Here is a 20,623-nt window from a genome sequence, read left to right as displayed (position 1 = left end):
CGAGCCACACAACTAAACACTCAGGTACCTTACGCAGTGCTTCGTACCAAACCTTACAGTGACTGGCCAGCGGCGACGGGAGCTGTTGTCCGCCTTACCTAATACGAGACACTTCCGGCAGGGCTTAGGTAAGGCACGCAATGAAGATGAGACACTTTGCGCTCTTTCGTTCCTGGAGGCTAAGGCACCTACCTGCTGTGGGGTCCTTCGGCATGGAAAGATGGAACCTAAGGTGCAGCACCTCGACTCGGAGTGAGAAGCTGAGGTAATCATCCATGTAGGAACGGGTTCTCATAGGCTTAGGTAAGGTAATCGGAGCGGGATCCCCAAATCTGCGCTACGGGAATCGCGGACTCCACTTTCAAGTCCAGGCCGCTGCCCCGAACGCGACGGAGGTCGGGGAGTTCCCAGGTGCGCCAAGATGTGACGTATTACAAAGCTGCCTGAATGACAAACCTCCGCGAGTCCCATCACGGGGTGGCCATCTGCGCCTCAGCCCGCACTCGTTGTGATTCCCAACATTTCCATGAGTGCCACCCACCTCTGTATATAGACGCACAACTTGGCGCACTCCTTGCAACCCTGGAAATATCTAGCAAAATACCAAGTTTTATTGATACACTACACCCGACTACGATCACCAATTCAAACCCCCACCATCATGGCCGAAGCACACTCTTGCGAGTCCGACTACGACGACTCCGCCGATGAAGCCATCACCATAACGCTCACCCACCGCAACACACCACAAACCTTTAAATTCCCTCCGGATGGAACAATCACCCACCTCTCTGAAGATGTCGAAGACACCCTCTTGATCCCCGCCTCGAATCAGAAGTTCATCGTTCCGAAGCTCGGCCTCCTCAAACCCCCCTTCAAAGACCCCGACATGTCCCTCGTCGACCTACAAAACAAAAAGATCATGCTCATGGGCGTCGAGGCCAAGGAGGTCGCCTCCCTCCAAGCCGCATCCGAGTTCGCCGCGAAACGAAACGCTGCCCGCAGCGCCGCCCGCAGACAGAATCGGCCCTCGAGGAGGCGAGACCAGGGCCGCGCACAGGCGGACAGCACCTATACTTTCCTCTCCGTCCGGCCGCTAGCAGGCCTCCCGCGTCCAGAGAGGTCTCTGGCGCTTCTCGAGAAGCTGAAAGAGGATCCGGGCATCCGCGCCTCCATGCGCAAGCACAAGTTCAGCGTCGGCGTCTTGACGGAGATGGAGCCCCTGTCCAACACGCAGTCCAACCACGAGGGGACGACTCGACTCCTCGGCCTGAACCGCAATAATGGAGAAGCGATCGAATTGCGGCTGAGGACGGATGCGCACGACGGCTACAGAGATTACAAGACCATTCGCAAGACGTTGTGCCATGAGCTGGCGCATAACGTACACAGCGACCATGACCGCAACTTTTGGGACTTGTGCCATCAGATCGAGCGCGAAGTCGACGCGGCGGACTGGAAACATGGCGGACACACGGTCGGAGAGGGGTCTTCGTACTATGCGCCGGGACAAGACGAGGAAGAGGACGTCGAGGACCATGGTGGTTGGGAAGGTGGTGATTTCGTCGTGGGAGGAAGCGGTGGTGGCAACGCTGGCTTGAGCCGACGAGAGATCCTGGCCAAGGCTGCAGAGGAAAGAGCTAAAAAAATGAACATGGAGAGGAGGGACGGAGGAAAGCCTGACTCTGGCCCGTCGTCGTAGAGGTTCTGCATGGTACTCGGAGCAACATTGAAGCGTTCGTATGGTGTTACTGTTACTTTGCTTTCTGGATTTAGCATTGCGCAGGCGTTGCGGTGGCTTGGACATGGGACATCAACTGACCTCGCTGGTCACGGAGTAGTTAGTCAACTCAATCACGATGAATATCCGCTCTCAAAACGATTGGTGGGTGCCCAAATAGGTGCTCGCATTGTAGTTTCGCATCATGCTATTTTGCATGACCATCTAAACCCTCAATGCGACGGGTCATATAAGGTAGTGATATCTTTCTACCCAACAGGTGAGCCATGCTGTTACTCGTACAAATTGCCGCCTCCCCCATGAATGCTGTGAAAAGAAAAGAAAAAAAGAGAGAGACCTCGTCCGAGTGTCCTCCCGGTATGATATCCCTTTCCTAGAACGCCTTGATGTCATGCCTATGCCATGTCCGGAAACGCCGCCAATGCATGTAGGCGTACGGCGACGCCAATTGCTATCGCCCAAATGCCCATGTTTTTCTGCTTCAAAACGGAACAAAAAGAAGAAAAAGCCGTGTTGCGGCTTGGAAAAGCCATCGCTTGAACTGATCCACGTTCCAGTCATGCAGATTCTGCAATCAGTGAAAGCAAACAGCCTTCAGCTATTGCTGTGTCTTGAGCCACTCCTTTTGCTCCGGTTCCCACTTGTGTCTGCATATCGTGTTAGTCGTGAAAATAAGAGTCGGAATTCCGCCACCAGGATCAAAGCTTATTTGGGGGTAACAAAAAGCATGGATCCCAACGCAGATCTCTAAACTTACCCTTGCCATTCGGTGGTCACCAAGCTTTTGGTACCGTACTCTTCGGAAAGAATGCGCTCAAAGCTGTAGGGAATGGTGGCGGGGACACCCTCGAACTCGGTCTCGCGCATGGGGAAAAGGTCGGTGGTGCGGTAGCGGTGGTAGTTCTTACAACTCCAGACACCAGGCATTCCGGAGGGGTCGCGCTCGGCGAGGCCAGTAATATCGATAAAGGCACCGTTGGCCATGTTGATCCAGCGGGCGTCAATGATGTTCTGGCCGTCGCCGCGGTCCTTGTCAGTGCCGTGGGGGTTGACGTCGAGCAGGTAGCGTTCCTTTCTGGCGTTGCCATCCGTGTCGGTCCAGTCGAAGTCGTGCTCGGTGCGGTTCAGGTTCTGACCCATCCAGTACAGAGTCGCCGTCGAGACCTGAACATCGAGGTCGTAATCCCAGGGCATGATCTTGCCGTTCCACCACCAACCCAGAAGCGTGCCGTGGGCGAGCCATGTCTCAACCTTGAGCTTCTTGGTAATAGTCAGGTAGGAGCGGACGAGGTTGCGGAGAACAACACGGTGCTCGTCGTAGCCCACAGCTTGCTTGAAATAACGGATATCGTAGTGGCCAAGCTCTTCGCCACAGCAGGGCTCGTGGAAGTACTTGGTGTCCTCACGCTTTTCGATGGTCGGTGGTGAGGATTGGCTGACATCTCTGGCTGCTTGAGGTGCCGCAAGAACAGTTGATGTGAGGCCCAGCACGGCGAGTGGAAAAGTAAGGTTGAAGCGCATCTTGGCTAATTGCGTTGTTGTGTTGCTTGAGTGGGATTCTTGATATCGAGATCCAGAATGATGGGTGATTACTCGGTAACAATGACGGCAAACAAGAATCCCCAAGTTCCAAAAAATGGCGGGATGCTGCTGTTTGTCGAGTTTTCTGGAGGCCTCGTAATGCCAAGAAGTTGTCTTCGGGAGGTGGCCGATGCGAGGCAGGAAGGAGGTGAAGGTGGATATGACAGGAGCCAGAGGGGCCGATGAAGGTAATTCGTTTGTTGACTGCCTCAAGTCAAGTTCGGTGAGTAATAGCAAGCGACTGGGATAAACGAGAGAAAGCGTAGAATAATCCTTTCGATTTCTGGAGTCGGTCAAAAACAGAGTGGGCGAAATTTTGGGTACTGCTGAAGCTGGTCAGGCGATGGCGGTATATAAGACGAGTTCCAGAGGGCGGAACCGCGGGCGAGGGGAGCCGATCAACTCTGACGCAGAGGAAGAGATGGTGAAATGTGTTGATGCAGGTGTTCAGACCGTGATGTCGAGGTCAGGTCTATGTCTATGTTACCGAAGGATGTCAAAACACGCAGATGCCAAGGAATAAGAGGTAAGAGAAGAAGACCGGAGCGGACATTAGGGATGCGCAGCAGGGCAGGAGGAGGTGATATGTAAGTACATCGAATGGATGTGTGGGAGGTGGAGGGAGTGGGATTCGTGTATTCATACATGGGAGTGTGAGTGAATGAGAGACTGGGCCAGAGGAAAGAGAGAGAGAGCCCGAGAGGCGTGTGGTGACGGGAGACGAGTGAGGGATGGAGGTGTGAGGGTGTGGGAGTGGGCTTGTGGAGGGTGTGTGGTGATCCCGGTCATGGTATTAGTGCAGCATCCCGAGTCCCGCCATGGCAAAGAATCCCCACGCAGACCATGGAGCACCTACGGAACTGGATTTTTTGGAGGGTTTTCTTTCTTGCAGCTTTCGGTTTCTTTGCCAAGATGATAATGCTGCTACAGGCTCCAGTGTTTCCGAGGGGCCTCCTTTCTCGCATTTGACTGTTCCTTTTTATTGAGTATTCCACAGTGCCAAGGAAACAAGAACAACAACGAAAGGTGATATCACAGGGGACTTGTCTAAGCCGCCTGGGTCGCAAATAACGGTAGTAGTAGTAGTAGTAGTAAGGTACCCGTACGGGGTATGGGCTATGGATAGCTACTAGGTACTACGTAGAGAGCGTACGTACGATGGTGGTAAAAAATAAAAATAAAAAAAGCAGACACCCACATTCCTTTGCGAGAGAGTCGGAAAGAGACTGAGACTGGCGGGTTTGCGCGTATGCGCCATGTTTGAGCGGCATACGTAATCCCGCGTCGAAAGGAGTTGATGGAGGCAGGGCGGCCAGGGCCCGGGCTGTCGCCGGTGACCGGGAGCGGGTGACAAGCCGCGTCCTACGGTGGTACTAGACACTGCTGCGCCTGCTCATGCCGCGAGTGTATTCGTAGCCAGACCGTACGGATAGACAAGGGCCCATTGGGATCCAGTAAAGGTTAATTAAAAACACAAAAATCAACACAGACTGGCGAGGGTTCGAGGAGGAGAGGAGCGTTCCGCCGTAGGGAACAATCTCAAAAAAGAAGCTTGAGCAAAATGGGACCCGGTGGGTGTGGTCCGGGAAAGACGGGGGTCAAGGTAGCAGGGGTGAGAGAAAGGAGACGACGTTGGAGCGTGAGCGTGGGCGGAATATCAGAATCTGCAGTTGGCAGTTGCGTTGCGGTCGCGCAGTTGCACTTGCACTTGCACTTGCACTTGGCACTTGCCCCTCTGACTCTCTCCAAAGCTCGGAACGGCAGGGGTGGAGACGGTGGTCCTGCCATTGGGCCTTTGGGTAAGGTACATTACGGAGTGAGGTACCTTATGGCATTAGGTAGGTAAGGTAGGTACGGGGTACCACCTTACACCCTTCCATCAGGTGTCGTGTGCTCCTGCTGTTGCTCACTTTCTGCTCTCGTGCTTCTTCTCCTTCCTTGGTGACGGTCCTCGCCGTCTTTGCAACTTGCAACTTCCAGGTGCAGGCATGTGGTCCCAGACTTCCCAGACAGGTTGCCAGTCGCCGCATAAGCCGCTAACGGGCTTGGCACAATTTGGGGGTGGCTCCAGCGTCAAGGTCAGCGCCGGTGCCACTTGCGTGGAGCTAAGGGGACATAGTCGACTAGCCGATATCTGCCTTGCTCTCTTGAGTCTTCTTAGGGGAGAGTAAGGTACTCAGTCATTCGATAGGTATCGCCCTTGGCTGTCACATTGTATGCACCGCCGTTTGCTCGGTGCTAGGCTTAGTGCCGAGTGTGCCGACGGGCCGGTTAACTCGTAGTAACTAACAACCACTCTGGCATAGGTTGTCTTGACGATCTGATATCAGCAACATAGTCCGAAGTGGCAGTCAGTCAGCCGCAAAGTCAATTGCAGTCATCTCAAGTCATCTCACGAGGAGTTAAGAGGACCACGAACGAAAATGTAAGAAAAGGAAATGTACCTAGGCGAATTCGTTTACAGTGTAAGCGAATGCCGAGGTGGAGGGGACCCGGGCCATCGCCGTTTGGCCGAAACGGCAAGAGAGCACCTGACTATGGGAACTGTGATCCTTCCTTATCGGAGCTGCCAACGTCACAATGGAACCTCCCCAAATCCCCCCCCCCCCCTTCCCGGGCCATAGACCCATTCAGATAGAAGGTGCCCATGTCTACTATGTACTTCCCAATTTTTAATGTAGCTCCTGCCCGTGGGCACACATCCAGATTCTGGGCGGTTCCTTCCATGATACCCCAAATCACCAATTTCTCGGTCGCGGGACCGAGATATCGATGACGGGGCGATTTAGTACATACTAGGTACTGCGTACACAACGAATGAGGCAAGCCCCGGGCCAAGTCACTCATGGAAGTGTCGCGTGCCCATTGACGATTACCAACACCCACGGATTCCCATCAGACATTCTCAGGCAGTCATCCTTCATCCGATGTCGATTCCCCCGAAATCTGCATATTTGCCTTCGAGGCTTCAAACAATTGAAAGCAGCCAAGGTCATCCCATCCACTGCTGCGCCCGACGGTCAGTGGCCACGGACACACATGGCCTACCTTACTTTACCTTAATTGGCATCGGATCAAACAACTTGGGACAAAACTGAGCGCCGTACTCCGTATCTAAGGTGCTACCTATGGACCCGTAGGTACTGTACATACCCAGGCACACACGGCACGACCCCATTTCCTACCCGCGCACCATGGCTTACATGGGCAGATTGGCGCGGCTTTGGTTCCTTGAGAGTCTCACTGTCAACTTCTCGTGTCTCAACGCGCCCGCCCCCTTGGCGCCATTCAGCTTCCCCCTCCCCGTCCAATGACGTGAGGCCGCTCCGTCGGGGCTTCACCTTGGCCGTCACTGGGCCTTTTGGCCATATGCGCGCCGGCAACACAGTGAATCCCGTTCCGCTACTTGGCATACAGGATTCGACCAGACCGTACTCCGTATCGCGTACGTACGGGATACTATGGGAACAACCACTGCGGTTTTCGATCAGAATTCAAGGCTCAAGACTACAGCCGAAGATCCAACAAACCAACAGCCTCATTCAGCGCTCAACGACTTGCAGTCAGCATTTATTTTTAATTCGACACCCCTCGCCCCGGCTGCCAGGCGCATATCCAGGATCAATCCGCTCCGCGTATGGCGATCAGCGGCTCTGCCTCAGCGCAACGTCTGTTATGGAGTATAAACGTCCCAAACTGACACGAATGGCACCGAAAGACACGATGAACGACTCGAGTCGTCCGTCCGAACCCACCAGGTCGATCAAACGATATCCAACCAGATTGTGCACAGAGGCCAGTGGCATGGCTGAAAATTGAAGTATTCAGGGCCCAAAGAGAGACAGACCCCTTTCCCCTTCCAGAAGAGAAACGTCCCGGCACCAGCAACCTCACCTTTCCATTTTTACCGTTCCGCTCTGACATACAGACTCACGCCCTCAACTCGCACGTCTTCTTTCAGTCCTCACGCCTCTCAGTCTCGGCTGGTCAACTATCCTCAGACCTCAGTGTGCTCCAATTGGCACTTGGCGCCGGTGGCCCCACAGCGACGCGTGGCCCTGCAAGATACCCCTGCCACTTCTCCCTTTTGGCGACAACGGCTGTCTGCAACTTTTGTTCCCAGTCGAACCAGGTGCCGCTGTTCCTTTTTCTTTTTCTGCCCATTGATTATTCTTTTTAGATGCATAATTCAGCACCAGGACTACCTTACGAATCTACAGATACCATCCTCCATACAGCTGGCATGGTACTGTACGCCGTGGCGCATGCTTCCGCTGTTTGGGGCTCAATCACTTCCGCTCCGCCCATCGTCCGTTTCCCTCCCCGCCCTCGCTGGTCCGATGTCGTTGCTGGTTGGACCCAGAGCTGTGTTACCAACGGTGACCGACCCTTTCTCTTCTGACGGCTCACGGCACGTTCGAGGAGTTGTCGCTAGCCAACACAAGTTTGGCGGCTAGCAACAGAAGCTTTCGTGGCCCCCCGGTTTCAGGTTTCTCCTGTCAACTATGGCAACTCGTCACTGGCCGCGTGGTTGGCGTCGACAACCGGCATCCTGTGCCGAGGGCGACAACAACTTGCAGTCGGGAGACAGCTGTGGCTTTCAGCCTGGGAAGCATCGCTCAGAACTTAGACCAGGTAGCAGGAAGGGAGGCGGCAATCATGGTGAAATGAGGAAGCAATCCGATGTCCGCACTCGTGTCTGCACTCGATTGTGGCTGCATGCCTCGGCGCCGAACCGGCCAAACAAGACCAACAACAAACCACGACCAAACACACTACAGTCTTGGTACGGATTACCATGCTCATCCTTATACGAAATCAGATTGCAGATAGCGATGCAGTGATGCTTTGGTACAGTCCCTCTCTCCTCGGCGTCAGCAAGATGACCCTGTCACTCTCCAGAATCCAGACAAGAAAAGGCTGGGGATCTCGCAAAGCGTTATGGTTGGTGGTGGGAGAATTGGCGTTGTCTTGGCCGTTTGCCGGTGCTCCCGACTGAACACACGCCCTCGAATTGTCTCAGTCTTCCAACCGTCGGGCGAAGAGAAGGAATGCCTGAATCAAACTGACGGAATCCTTCGAGACGTTCTCGCCCATATTGTTACTATTCCCGCCGCGACTGGAGAATGCTCTTCATCAACCGTTTATTCCACTCACCAGGACTTTGGACTTGGTCTCAGGCCCCAGGCGCGTCGAGCTACGAATAGATCCTGGAGGCCTGGACATTGTTCAAAGTGGAGAGACTCTGCGTATGCGTGCGAATACGTCTGCGCCTCTATCTTTGCACTCATCGCATCCGCCCCACTGCTCATGCAAGCAAGGTTCGCCTTTAATGCAGATAAGCATCATAGCAAGAGGGCGAGGGTCAGTGAAAGGCTTTTGGCCGGGGTCCATCGTCCAAGGGCCAGCCTGGATTATCATCAACTGACAAAAAAGACTAAAAATTCATTCTCTTCAAACGGGTGGTCGCTCACACGACACACAACCTGGGCAGCAATGGCGAAAAGCTGACGCCAAGCATCCACCCAACCATAGGGCTCACGCCACAACCCGATGCAGTCTTGCACATCACCATGATCGATATTAATTACCCGGTGTTGCCGTTGACGTGTGCGCCGTAATGTGGGCAGGGCTGAGTCCCGGGACTCGTCGGCGGCACCGCCCCCGCGACGAAAGCATCCAGTTCCGCCCCGCTCTACCGGCCTTCCGCGCCTCTTACGGCGACCGCGCAAGCTACTCCGGCCTCCTGATCCATGATGGACCCCGTTTTGCCCGTTCCCAAGACAGCCGGTCGATCGGGCCTCGTTCCCTGACCCGGAAATGCGGTAAACTTTATTCGAGAACTCGTCAGTGCTTCCGGTTCGGGATACCAAACCTCGGGACTGGCGATTATGCTTGTCCAAAGTCTATTCCTGGCCCCCAAAACCCGTACGGATACGGCACATGACGCTGACACCACGCCGCCCGTAATCGACTGCCGGCTTGGCTCTACAACGGTGAATGCCTAGACAAGCTGGATTCATTGAAGTAGTCTTCGGTTACTGGGCAGGCACTGCCACATAGTCAGCCGTTCACGTCAGCGTGAAGCTTGTTTGGTGAAGCCTCGATCGAGGCTCACTGAAGGCGCCATAATTGATGCCGTTAGCACCTCTACTTTCAGTTATACCTAACAGCTGGAAGGCGTTCTTCAGACCTTCGTAGGCCATCGTATGCTGTAGAGAGAGGTTCATCCTCAAGTGATGATTACGTCAAATATTTGCGAGGCTTGGTTGCAAACGGCCAAGTATTCGCACGTGGTTCCCCATGTTGTCTGCTCGGCACTTTCATCCGTGACAAAGGTAGGTGAACGGCAGTTGCCGCTCATCCGTAGACGTAAACCGCGTAGCTCAAGTAAGAATTCCCCAGTCTAGTAGTAGGATCCCCTGCTGGTGTTGAATGAGAAGGCCTGCTGAAATCCCGCAAAACCATAAAAAACATGGATTGTTCTTGCTGCCGTCAACTACCTGGATTAGAAAAAGGCCGACCATGGTATAAGATGTTCATTGTCTTTAGATATGCCGGCCTTGATATGTCCTGCCTGCGACTACAGGAACTTGGAGAGTTCTACAGAGCCTTTCAATTTTTCGCACAACGTGTTGATTCGCACTCAACCTGACCTTACGGCGCAGAAACAGAGGTCCCTGAACGAGTCTAGTTTTCCGTCTTTTGAGGTAACAGGTATCGAAGAGGAATAACAAATAAGCTATTGGATTGTATGCCGCGGGAATCTTCGCGGAATCTGTAACGCACGTTAGGTCCTACAGAACTTAGAAATACTGAAATGTATCTTTCCATGAAAAATATCGACATAATACGATGGAGAGGTTGATACTAAACTTCAGACATGGTCTTGATCTTGGCCTTGAAAGGATCTTTTCAATATTGATAAGTGTCATTGACTGCACGGAGAGGAAATCCGGTACTGCCTCCAAATTTCCAATGTCAAATTCTCTTACAGATCGTCCTCGCAGACCAGAGATGGCCTTCCTCGATCTTACAAAACACGACGATACCCATTCCAACTTTCTTTTCTATGATATTTCAATGTTAAGAAATATTCAAGAGTGTGTGTTTGTTTCCGAAACTTTTAGCATGATATTGTTCACTGATACACCCGTTCATGTGGGAAAGCGTTTATGCTCTTTTTTCGACCTATAGCCTAAACATGACGGTACACTCACGATACTGGATCTTGAATGAGCCATACAGCTGAGGAGACCAAGATACTTCTCGAAACATGGATTACGGGAACTTGCTCTATTGTGTCGTGCCCTGGCTTAAGTATCTGATGGCTATGCCTTAGCATGTGCTATCCTCGGAACTCACCTGAGTTCCTAGCTTCAGGAGCCAACTCAATCAGCTTGCCGTACCTACGCTATTCGAGTGGAACAGCCTCTCAATTACGCTGTCCGTGTCCCACGGCGCACTATACTGGCTAATGCAACGCGGATATACCTCGGTCTGACATCTATTTCGCATGTGGTTTTGACTGGATCGACTGACTTCGTTCCAACATCACCGAGGACAAGCAGCAGAATCGTGTATTTAATGTCATTGCCATATGGTTTTACGCTTTTGAAGACATGAAGATACCAATGAGTCTGGGCCAATTTGTTCACAATATCTTTATCACATTGGCGTAAAGATCACCGGATTGTCCAGGATCGGGTAGATACTTCAGGTTCGGTCTCGTGGAGACTCCATTGCAAAACGAGTATAAACGTTATCTCCGTAACATCTTAATATACATCGGTAATTTGAATCAGCTTCTGCTTCCTTGAGCGAATGAATCATGTCTGCTCATTGAACTGACTTTTGCCATCAGAGGGAGTGCTCAATTGCCTCGTCAACAACCCCTGTCCCGTATTTGACATCACTGCAACATGCGCTCCGTTTCCAATCGTCATGCCTACCCCTCAGCAACGAGCACCATTACGACCCGGGTTTCATTGAAGGAGAGAGCTTATCCATGGTACGAGTGGCACTGCATCGTTCACGACAATGACATTGCAACCCTCAGCAGAGAAGTGCAGCTGAACGGACAACGCGAGGGTGAGGCTCGATCGGTATCGTATTGAATACATCTATATACCCAGTGCTTAAAGGCATGACCCTACGGAGCACAAACGTTCTGTTCTATAGGGGGAGAAACAACCCATCGAAAGACTAGTGTCCAATATGTTCGGTGCTCTACTCCACATGGCACCTCACGCACCATGTACAATATAAAAACGCCCTGGAATGCACCTAAAGACCATCGTGGTATCCCGCGTGTCCAACTTCCTGCCTTGTTATCGTGCCGTCTTTTCCCAACCTCGCAAACAGTCGTTACTCGTGAACACTCATTCCCTCACACAGTCTGTCGGCGACATGGCCTACAAGCGGATGTTGATGTCTAGGCAGTCAACCCGCCATTCCCTCCGGCCCAGCAGACTACGCAACCACTCGATGCCCAACCCCGTCCACTCCTGTCTCTGCCGCGCGAGTTCTTCTGCCGCGGCTCCGGCAAGGGCGCTGGCTGTGGAGTTGATGACTTCCACCACGGAGGCGTTGAAGCTGGTGTTCGGATCGAGCTCGGGGAGCGGAAGAGAAGAGGGCGGGCGGGGTTGGAACCAGTTACTGCTAAAGTCGAAAAAGCAGCGGTCGGACCAGTTGCACGAGGTGAGGAAGAGGATCAACAGCAGAAAGCTGCAGTAGACGCAGGGCCTGTTGAGGAAATAGGTGCAGATGAAGAAGAGGAAGATGAAGGCCGGCGAGGCGTTGGTTGGGATGAAGAGGAGGGGGAGCCAGCTGTGAGGGAGTTGTCAGCAGAGATAACCACAATAGGTCGGGGTATTGCTTCGCGATGCTCACCTCCTTAAACAGAACATGGTGACGGGTGTGCGAGAGGGCCGTGACGTAGATGAGGGCGACGTGGGATCCCTGAAAGGTTGCTGGCGTCGGTAGGGGAGGGGGTTTCCCCAGGCTGAGTGCTTCCTTCAACAGGATATCGAATTAGAAGACGTTACCACGCTTCGACAGTACAGATGCTGGTTCAACCGATTCGCGAACGGCGCAGGGTTAGAGCGCAGCGAGGTCTTGTGTGTCTGGGATGTCTGTGTAATCGCAAACAACTTGGAGGTTTTCGGTTGGGTCAAAGTATGCGAACACTGCACACGAGTCGGCAAGGGGCCCAATGCGAGGAATGATCTTGTGGTTCGTTGTGAGATCTGGGAGCAGCAAGAAATCGTCAAGTTGATACAGTCTGACAATGTCATGGAATGCAAGGCGAGGCGTCGAAGACGTTTACTGGTTGCGTGCAGATCTGTTGCAGGCGACAGCCTCTCTTTCTCTCTGTCAGGCTGTCTCAGACTCTGGGGTCTCAAAACAGGCATTTGGGGATCTTGCTTACGTCAGGAAATTGAATATGCTGTGTAAGGTACGCGGTACTCCGTAAGGTATGCACGAACCCGATTCTGCAAGCAGCTTGATTGCTGGGGAAGGTACGGAGTAGATGCTGGATGATTAGGTAATGAACCAAAATTGGTACGTGTGGGAGCAGTGTGGGCGGGGAGGAAAGACCACCAGTGGCACGTCCCCACGTCGTCCGCCACGTAGCGCACAGACCAGCTGCATCCTGCCGGTCTGCCCAAGCACCCGTTGCACCCAAGCAAGCACCCATGGCCGCCAGCAGCAGCAGCGACAGCAACAGCAGCACCCAAGCTCTTCTTCAGTTCTCCATCCCAAGCCGGCGAAGAAATATACTTCCGTTACCTAAGCTTCCATTCCCTGCCCAGGAACAGGAACCTCTCACCTCCAAATCGCCTCAAACAGCACCAGCGCTAGCACTACATGCACTACGTAGTAAGGCACCGCCGAATGAAGGACCCCAAGACACGCCCGGGCCCAAAGCTGCACTAAATCGAGTGGTCGCTGGCAAATCGCACCTTGGCTTCCCGCACCGCCTCAGACACCTCCAGTCCAGGCTTGTCTTAGCACTTTAGGTACCACTCCACTGTACATACCTACCTGACCTTCCAGGGCACGCGCTTCTACATACCACCTTACCTCCAGTATACCTTAGTATCTTAAGGTCCATCCATACCTATCCGTACAGGGCAGCTGCAAAGACGCGCCGGCCCTTTGTTGCTTCCGTCCAGACACCTGGGGAAAGCACGGAAAGTGCTACTTCGGACAGGTGCAGTCGAGAGGTCGTTCCTTCCTCTCAAAATTCAACCACGTCACCCCCCTGCCCCTGCTCCTTGCTCTGTTGCTCGCGCTACAGGGTTGTGCCACCTTTAGGTTGGGCTCTCAGGAATTCCAGCGCCGCCAGCCTCTCCCATCCTTCCATTCTCCGTCCCAAAATTTATTTTCGATATCCCATACCTTCACCTAACCTCACCTTACCTTACCTTTTTTTTCCCCTTCCCTCCTCCTCCTCCTCCCTCAAAAACCCTCAATTTGCAAGAAAATCATCACACTGTCGTGTAACGACGGAAGGGTCTGCTCGTCAATTGTCCTTCATTTCCCTCGTCGGACCACGTCCCTTGCCACTCTCTGCATCTCTTCTTACCTCCTCCCCCAAACTTCCTCACATCAACGGGCGCCATCATGGTGTCTCCCATGCCTCCCGCACCGACACCCCCTGGTGGCAGCATGCCCTCCAACGGCGATCGCAGCAACAATTTGCTGAATTTGCTCAAGTTCAGCGGTATCGGAAGTGCGTCGGCTGCGCAGGCTCGCCAGGAAGGCTATCAGCAGCAGCAACAGCAGCAGCAACAGTCTCCCCAGCAGCAGCAAGCCCAGCAGCACCACTACCAACAATCACCGCAGCAGCAGCAGCATCACCAGCATCAACAGTTGCAGCATCAGCCCCACCAGTCCCAGCCTCAGCCTCATCAGCAAGGCCGTGACTCGTCCTCGACGATGCCTTCGTCCATTCCGACGCAGATCGTCGCACCCGCCCGCGCCCCGGCCGACCCTACCGGCCTGCTCGCCGCTCTGATGAAAGGAGCTCACGATGGCGAGGAGTCGCGTTCCGAGCCGCCTCAAAACGGCTCCTTCTCGACTTTTGGCGCATCGTCGCCCCCCGACGATACGCGCGCCTATCTCTTGAACTTGCTGAACCGTCCGAAGCCCAGTCAGAATGACTTGCTTCTATCCGAGTCCACCCGTTCCAACCCCCCTCAGGCGGGCGAAAACATCCTTCACAGGGTGCTTGCTGAAGCTGGCCAAGCTCCCAACTTGTCCCACATGGCTTCCAACTCGTTCGAGTACGACCCCAACAGCTACGCTCAATCGAGCGGCAACTATGGCGCCTACTCGTTCCCTTCCACCCAAGATTCGAACCTCCACGTCGCCCAGCACCAGCACCAGAACCAGCAGCAGTATGGCTACAATGCCAACCACAACGGCAGCAGCTTCGACGAGTCTCAAATCACTTCGCCACACAACAGAACTCCCAAGACGGGTTCAATCTCGGGAATTGCCCCAGCTCAGTCGTCTGGCCAGTCACCTGCTGGTCCGGCTTTCCAGATCCTCAAAAAGGCTCACGACTCGCCGAGCTCTCACCATTCCCATCACTCCCATCACGGAAGCGAGTCTAAGCGCATCGTCAACGAGCACCGCAGCCCTTTGGCCAGCCCCGAGCGCCTTCGTCACAGCTTCGGCCACGGTTCTTCTCCTGCAGACAAGCTTGCTAATCCTACGCCTGGCTCCACTGCCTCGTATGCGAGCATCCCTGCCGAGAAGAACAAGGAGACGGTTTCCGAGGCAATCCACGATATTGCCCAGCAAGCCGACTATGAGGCCCAGCAAGCTCTGGCCCGCGCTGAGGAAGAGCAGTCGCGGCCAGAGTACCTGCAGGACCTCGAAGATATGGACACCGCCCGTACCGAGAGGGAGTTCGAGGAGAGCGCCCATCATGCTGCTCAAGCCATCAAGAAGGAGCTCGAACGCGAGGAGAATAGAGACCTCCTCGAAAAGGTTGTCTCCGCCGAGGTGGCTGAGGAGGTTCGCGAGATCATCGAGGAGGCTGCGAGCCATGCCGTCGCCGACAGTTGGGAGAGCGCCGACCAGGACGAGATTGTGGTGATCGAGGAGGAAACTCCCGCTCCCGTAAAGGTCTTCAACTTCCCAATGAAGCCTTGGATCTCAATTGCTCTGCAGGACAGCGCTACCGAGCCTCGACCCCAGTTCAGAGACGATGCCATCATGGACATTGCCCGTCTCAAGAAAGAGTTCGACCAAATTGACCGCAATCTCTACACGGCCACCGAGAACTACATGGCGTACGGCATGTCCAAGGCTGGTGGTCTCCGTGTCATCAGGCAAGACGACGGCAAGGACGCCAAGATCTTCACCGACACCAAGGACCGCATCTTCAATGTTGCCATGTCCGTCACTCCCACTGACCACACCGGCATCCACCGCGAGGCCATCATTGGTACTGGCATCACTGGCACTGTCTACTGGGTTCAGATCAAGAGCGGCGAGAAAGACCACATTGAGGATGCCCACCCCGAGCAGTACGGCTTCGCTTTGCCCCCCATGGCTTCCCACGAAGGTGGCGATGCCCCTGGCGGCGTTCTCAAGACCCGTGCCCGCACGTCCACCATCCACCCCGAGTTCTTCGCCGTTGGCCGCGGCAAGTCCATCAACATCATCTGGCCCACATACATCATGCAGAACAACCTGTTCAAGCCTGGCCACGACCGCGTCGTCGACACGGAGAGATTGGCTAAGCAGTGCTCGTTGAAGATCAACACCGGTAAGGCCGGTAAAGACTTCACGTTCAGTCAGGACGATAGCGTGATAGTGTCTCTTGACAAGTCTGGACGTGTCAAGTTCTGGGACGTCCGTGACCTGACTGCCGCCAAGGAGGGCAGCGATCCTCGTGCGCCCATTCCCGCACACACCTCACTGGAGGTGAAGGAACCTCTCATGACCCTCACCAGCACTCCCGAGGGCGAGAAGGCGTGGCCTACATCTGTTCTCCTGGTCGACAAGCTTCGCCCGTACCAAAAGCGCTGCGCTCTGCGTTATATGATCATTGGAATGAAGCAGAACCACACTCTGCAGCTCTGGGATCTTGCGCTCGGCAAACCTGTTCAAGAGTTCAACCTTCCCCACACCAAGGAGTCTGACGCTGTTTGCAGTGTCATGTACCACCCTCCTACCGGCATGCTGGTGATCGGGCACCCGACCCGCAACTCCATCTACTTTGCGCATCTTTCGGCTCCTAAGTACAACTTGAAGAGCGTTTCGCAGGTGGACTACATCCAGCGCCTGGTTGCCCAGGACACCACCATCCCCGCGCCCGACTCGACTGCCGTTATCAGCGGCGTTCGTGAATACTCGTTTGCAAACCGTGGCATCCTGCGTAGTCTCGACATTCTCTGCAACCCTGCTATGGCTCAAGAAACCGACGAGCCTACTCTGTTTGAACTCTATGCCATGCATTCCAAGGGAGTCGCATGCCTTTTGATCAAGCAGGCTGAGCTCGGTTGGACCAAGGATAACAAGGTCCTGGCACCCGTTGACGCAGTTGACGCTGGTGTTGTTACTATTTCGAAGCTCAAGCCCCCCGCCAGCCAGCCCGCTGAGCCCAACCAACAGAATGCCGAAGGCACCCACCCCTCGGCTCGCAACATTGCCAAGGACTCCCTTCTGCAGACCACACCTTCTCACGATGACAACACTCCCCGTCGCGGTCCCGAGTCTGTCACGCCGGTCAAGATCGCCAAGGCGGAGCCAAAGGAGGAGGAGACGCCAGTTCCTGCTCCCGCCCCTGTCAAGGAGGAAAAGCAGGAGCGCAAGAGCCGCAAGAAGAAGGCAGCCGCAGCAGCCGCAGCGGCGGCCGCTGCTGCCGGCAACGAGCAAACGAACGGCTCGTCCCGTGTTGGTCCTTCCAACAACAATTCCAATTCCAAGGACTCGGGTAAATCTTCCGGCAACAACTCCAACTCGAACTCCATCACCCAAGAGTCTGTCGAATCAGCAATCAGCAGCATGGAGACTCGCCTCCAGAATGGATTCAACAACTTGCTCAACTCATCGTTCAAGACGCTCCACGGCCGCATTGACGAGGGCCTGCGTGCTCGCGAGGCCGACTTCGACGACCGCCAGCTCAAGCTCCTGAACATGGTCTCGGAGGTCCTCAACGAGAACACCCAAAAGGTTCTCGAGGCCCTCATCCAGGAACAGTTCAGCAACGCGGTTATTCCCGCTATTGCTGATGTCGCCGGCAAGGCTGTTTCTGACCAGTTCACCAAGAGCATGAACAACCAAGTCTCGCACTCCGTTCAGAAGGAAATTCACAAGGCCCTTCCTTCCGCGACTCAGCACGCGCTGCAGAATGGCGACTTTGTGAAGGCCATCTCGGATAGAGTCGGAGCCACGGTGGCGGCCAACGTCCAGCAAGAGGTCGTCAACACTTTGACCTCTCGCCTGGCTCCCTCCTTCACCAACATGGCGACCCAGGCTTGCCAGCGAGTGGTCGGTGAACTCCAGAAGCAGCACCGCACTGAGATGGAGACTCTCAACGCCCAGCGCCTCGCCGAGAGCAACAAGGTTGATCAACTTTCTGCCATCGTGACTCGTCTTACTGGCACGATCTCGAGCATGGCGGCGTCCCAGGAGCAATTCCAGAACGAGTTCCTCAAGTTCCAGCAGCAGATGATCCGTGTTCAGGCTCAAGCCCAGCAGCAGCAGCAGCAGCAGCCTCAACAGGTGCCGCATCACCAGCAGGCCCCCTCTTACGCCCCTTCTGTTGTTAGCCAAGTTCCCAGCCAGGTTCCTAGCCACATGCAGAGTCAGGCCTACAGCAACCTGCAGAGTCCTGACAGGGCTTCGCAGCACTCCATGAGCTACAGCGGCCACTCTCAGGCTCTCACGGTGGCCAAGTCCAACAATGAGTACGATGCCGATCTCCAAGCCCGCATTGCTGTCGTCAACCAGCCGATGAAGGAAGGCAGAGCCGAGGAGGCTGTCGTTCGCTGGATGCAATCTGGCCGTGAGCAGGAAGTGTTTGAAAAGTATATGTCCAAGTACAGCCCTGAATTCGTCCGCAACCTGCCGCACCTCGTCCTCTTAACCGTGACTGCCACGGTCAGTCTCAATCTGGAGTCTTACACTCGTGAGAGAATCGCCTGGCTCGAAATGGTTGTGCACAGCCTCCAGGTCTCGCTCGGCGAAATGGTGAGTCATTCTGACTTCTGTCTAAACAATTCGATGCTAACAAGTCTTTAGGATGGTGACGCTCGTGCGGTTACACCAAAGATTATGGGTATGCTGGTGGCCCGCGTCGAGGGTCTCTTCGTTCGCATCAGCAGCACGTCGGGCAACGACCCGGTTCTCAAGAACCTCTCGCAGATCATTGTCAACGCGAAGCGGGTGATTGACGCGTGCCAGGACGAGCAGCAGTATGCTTGAGAAGCAGACAGATGAGGGTAGTTATTTCTCACACCTGGCCCAATGACGACATGACGATATCAAGTACATAAGACATTTCGACACCATACACATTTGCAGGATGGCCTTGCTACAAGGCATGGTTACGATGTTGAGGGGATATGTCCCTCTGAAGACTCGGTGGGCACGATAGCCGACGGTCGATACCTCAGTGCACATATGGCTGCGTTTTCTTTGGCATTTGGAGAATGGGGTCTGTGAATACGTTTTTCAATGGGAGGCGTATTACAGGCATGCGAATGGAGTCGTTTGGGCTCCAATGGATGGATCTGCGTGTGGATGGCTGACAAGATTCCCAAACCTTTTCTTTTCTCTTTTTTCCTTCCGTTGTAATAAGTGGTACGCTTGGGTGTTGAGACGAACCAGAAAAGGCTTAGGGGCGAGGGCGTTTGGACGACAACCCAGAGTCTATGGTATTCTTGGGGTTGGATGATTCCATTGGGACGTTATCTCGCCGTCTTAAACAGGAATATCAAGGCATGATCTAGCTTGGTACGTTGGTCGTGTGACTGGTTGTGTAATGCGATGTGAGGCGTAGGAGTGTGAGGCTGTTCTACTTCAGGCTTCAGGGCGCTGTTCGATCATTGTTATGGGACTAACTTTCCAGCACCAGCACATACGACCACACCCATCAGAGAATTCGGGATCCCGTCCGCTCTCCCATAGACAAGCTGATGAGGGCCAGACTAGTAGTTGAGTCGGTGACGATCAGCGAATACCTGGTGTTGTATGTTTTTTTGCTACGTTCCACTGTTCAGTTCCAGGCCCACTTCTGATTGTTTGCCAGGAGGAGGCTGGGCTGGGTGTACAAGGCATTGAATCGCAGCCCAGTTGCACCGCCACATTTGACTCAACTCAACCTCATCGCATAGATATTGAGGATGTGGGAAAAGACACTCGTCCCGATTGTCTCAATGGAAGCATGCGACAGTAAGGTACCAACGTACGCTAGATAGTCGCGAGGTTATCGTCGGACAAGGATGGAAGATTTTATTACATAACCATCGAGATGCAGCAATGTGGCCTGTGCCCCTGAAGAGACGGCAGAACCTTGCAGGTTTGCAGGGCTTGATGCCTGACAGCCTCACACCCTCTTAGGCGCTGTCTGATTGGACAAGTGGCTGGCGGCAAGAGCAGGACACCTGTGCTCACTGCTCGGTCGCTGTTCAGTTTTTGGGGAAAGCTCGAGTCACACAGCACGGTACAATGCCTGCCCTGTGGGACCTGTGGCAGCAGGAGCCAACGCAGTCAAGCCAGGAACGTACCTTGAAGTTTGAACATGGTGAGGAAGGAACCTCAAGGTCAGACTCAGACAGGTGATGGGAAAGAAGCAGCGCTTCAGATACCTCCATTTTTGCAGTGAATAGGTACATGCCTCTCACGGTCTCCCTCCAGGTCTCTGTGCCCGTGCTCTTGGCCCGAATTGAAGTCAAAATCTTTGCGGCCAACTCTATAGCCAAGCTGCTAATTTTCACCCAACCAAGTTATCTAAGGTATTCTTTATTATTGGGGAGATAATTCCTACTTCATCAAGGGCATGCCGCCTTTCAAGTTCCAACCATTCAACACGTAGTTTTTCCGCCCCCTCGACCCGGCCAATTGCGTTTGACAGAGTGTACTTCCCATCCGCTGCGAGGTACATGGACTCTTTCACTCCAAAGTACCTTACCTCAGCAGCACTTTCAGGTACACCCGACCATCCAGAGTATACCGTACAGACACACAGAGAGACAGACGCCAACGCGACAGCAGCAAAGCTCCAATTGAATTGACCAGGGGTGTGCCAACGCCAACAGCACCAAACACAGCTCC

General features: G+C 54.1%; 7 protein-coding genes across 7 annotated transcripts; 5 read left to right on the top strand and 2 right to left on the bottom strand.

Moving 5' to 3' along the window:
* Window positions 1–661: 661 nt before the first annotated feature.
* Window positions 662–1,702, top strand: CCOS01_03976 (WLM domain-containing protein; the record flags this gene model as incomplete). The annotated part of the gene is made up of 1 exon (XM_060452159.1): window positions 662–1,702. One exon carries the CDS (start codon window positions 662–664, stop codon window positions 1,700–1,702), a length of 1,041 nt encoding a protein of 346 aa, XP_060318424.1.
* A 637-nt stretch (window positions 1,703–2,339) lies between these two features.
* On the bottom strand, window positions 2,340–3,262 carry CCOS01_03975 (uncharacterized protein; the record flags this gene model as incomplete). Its single annotated transcript, XM_060452158.1, has 2 exons — window positions 2,340–2,388; window positions 2,499–3,262. 2 exons carry the CDS (start codon window positions 3,260–3,262, stop codon window positions 2,340–2,342), a joined length of 813 nt encoding a protein of 270 aa, XP_060318423.1.
* Window positions 3,263–4,883: 1,621 nt separating this feature from the next.
* On the top strand, window positions 4,884–5,493 carry CCOS01_03974 (uncharacterized protein; the record flags this gene model as incomplete). Its single annotated transcript, XM_060452157.1, has 2 exons — window positions 4,884–5,126; window positions 5,206–5,493. The coding sequence occupies 2 exons, from the start codon at window positions 4,884–4,886 to the stop codon at window positions 5,491–5,493; spliced, it is 531 nt and encodes a 176-aa protein (XP_060318422.1).
* A 1,023-nt stretch (window positions 5,494–6,516) lies between these two features.
* CCOS01_03973 (uncharacterized protein) lies at window positions 6,517–6,636 on the top strand (the record flags this gene model as incomplete). Its single annotated transcript, XM_060452156.1, has 1 exon — window positions 6,517–6,636. The coding sequence occupies one exon, from the start codon at window positions 6,517–6,519 to the stop codon at window positions 6,634–6,636; it is 120 nt and encodes a 39-aa protein (XP_060318421.1).
* A 2,306-nt stretch (window positions 6,637–8,942) lies between these two features.
* Window positions 8,943–9,269, top strand: CCOS01_03972 (uncharacterized protein; the record flags this gene model as incomplete). Its single annotated transcript, XM_060452155.1, has 1 exon — window positions 8,943–9,269. One exon carries the CDS (start codon window positions 8,943–8,945, stop codon window positions 9,267–9,269), a length of 327 nt encoding a protein of 108 aa, XP_060318420.1.
* Window positions 9,270–11,736: 2,467 nt separating this feature from the next.
* CCOS01_03971 (uncharacterized protein) lies at window positions 11,737–12,231 on the bottom strand (the record flags this gene model as incomplete). Its single annotated transcript, XM_060452154.1, has 2 exons — window positions 11,737–12,151; window positions 12,215–12,231. The coding sequence occupies 2 exons, from the start codon at window positions 12,229–12,231 to the stop codon at window positions 11,737–11,739; spliced, it is 432 nt and encodes a 143-aa protein (XP_060318419.1).
* A 1,720-nt stretch (window positions 12,232–13,951) lies between these two features.
* CCOS01_03970 (uncharacterized protein) lies at window positions 13,952–18,772 on the top strand (the record flags this gene model as incomplete). The annotated part of the gene is made up of 2 exons (XM_060452153.1): window positions 13,952–18,538; window positions 18,590–18,772. 2 exons carry the CDS (start codon window positions 13,952–13,954, stop codon window positions 18,770–18,772), a joined length of 4,770 nt encoding a protein of 1,589 aa, XP_060318418.1.
* Between the last annotated feature and the right edge of the window lie 1,851 nt (window positions 18,773–20,623).

Source organism: Colletotrichum costaricense (genome assembly GCF_030867565.1).
Source record: "Colletotrichum costaricense strain IMI 309622 chromosome Unknown Scaffold_3.1, whole genome shotgun sequence".
Taxonomy (NCBI): Eukaryota; Fungi; Ascomycota; class Sordariomycetes; order Glomerellales; family Glomerellaceae; genus Colletotrichum; species Colletotrichum costaricense.
The sequence above is the reverse complement of the archived record's forward strand: the minus strand, read 5'-3'. Positions and strand labels throughout refer to the sequence as shown.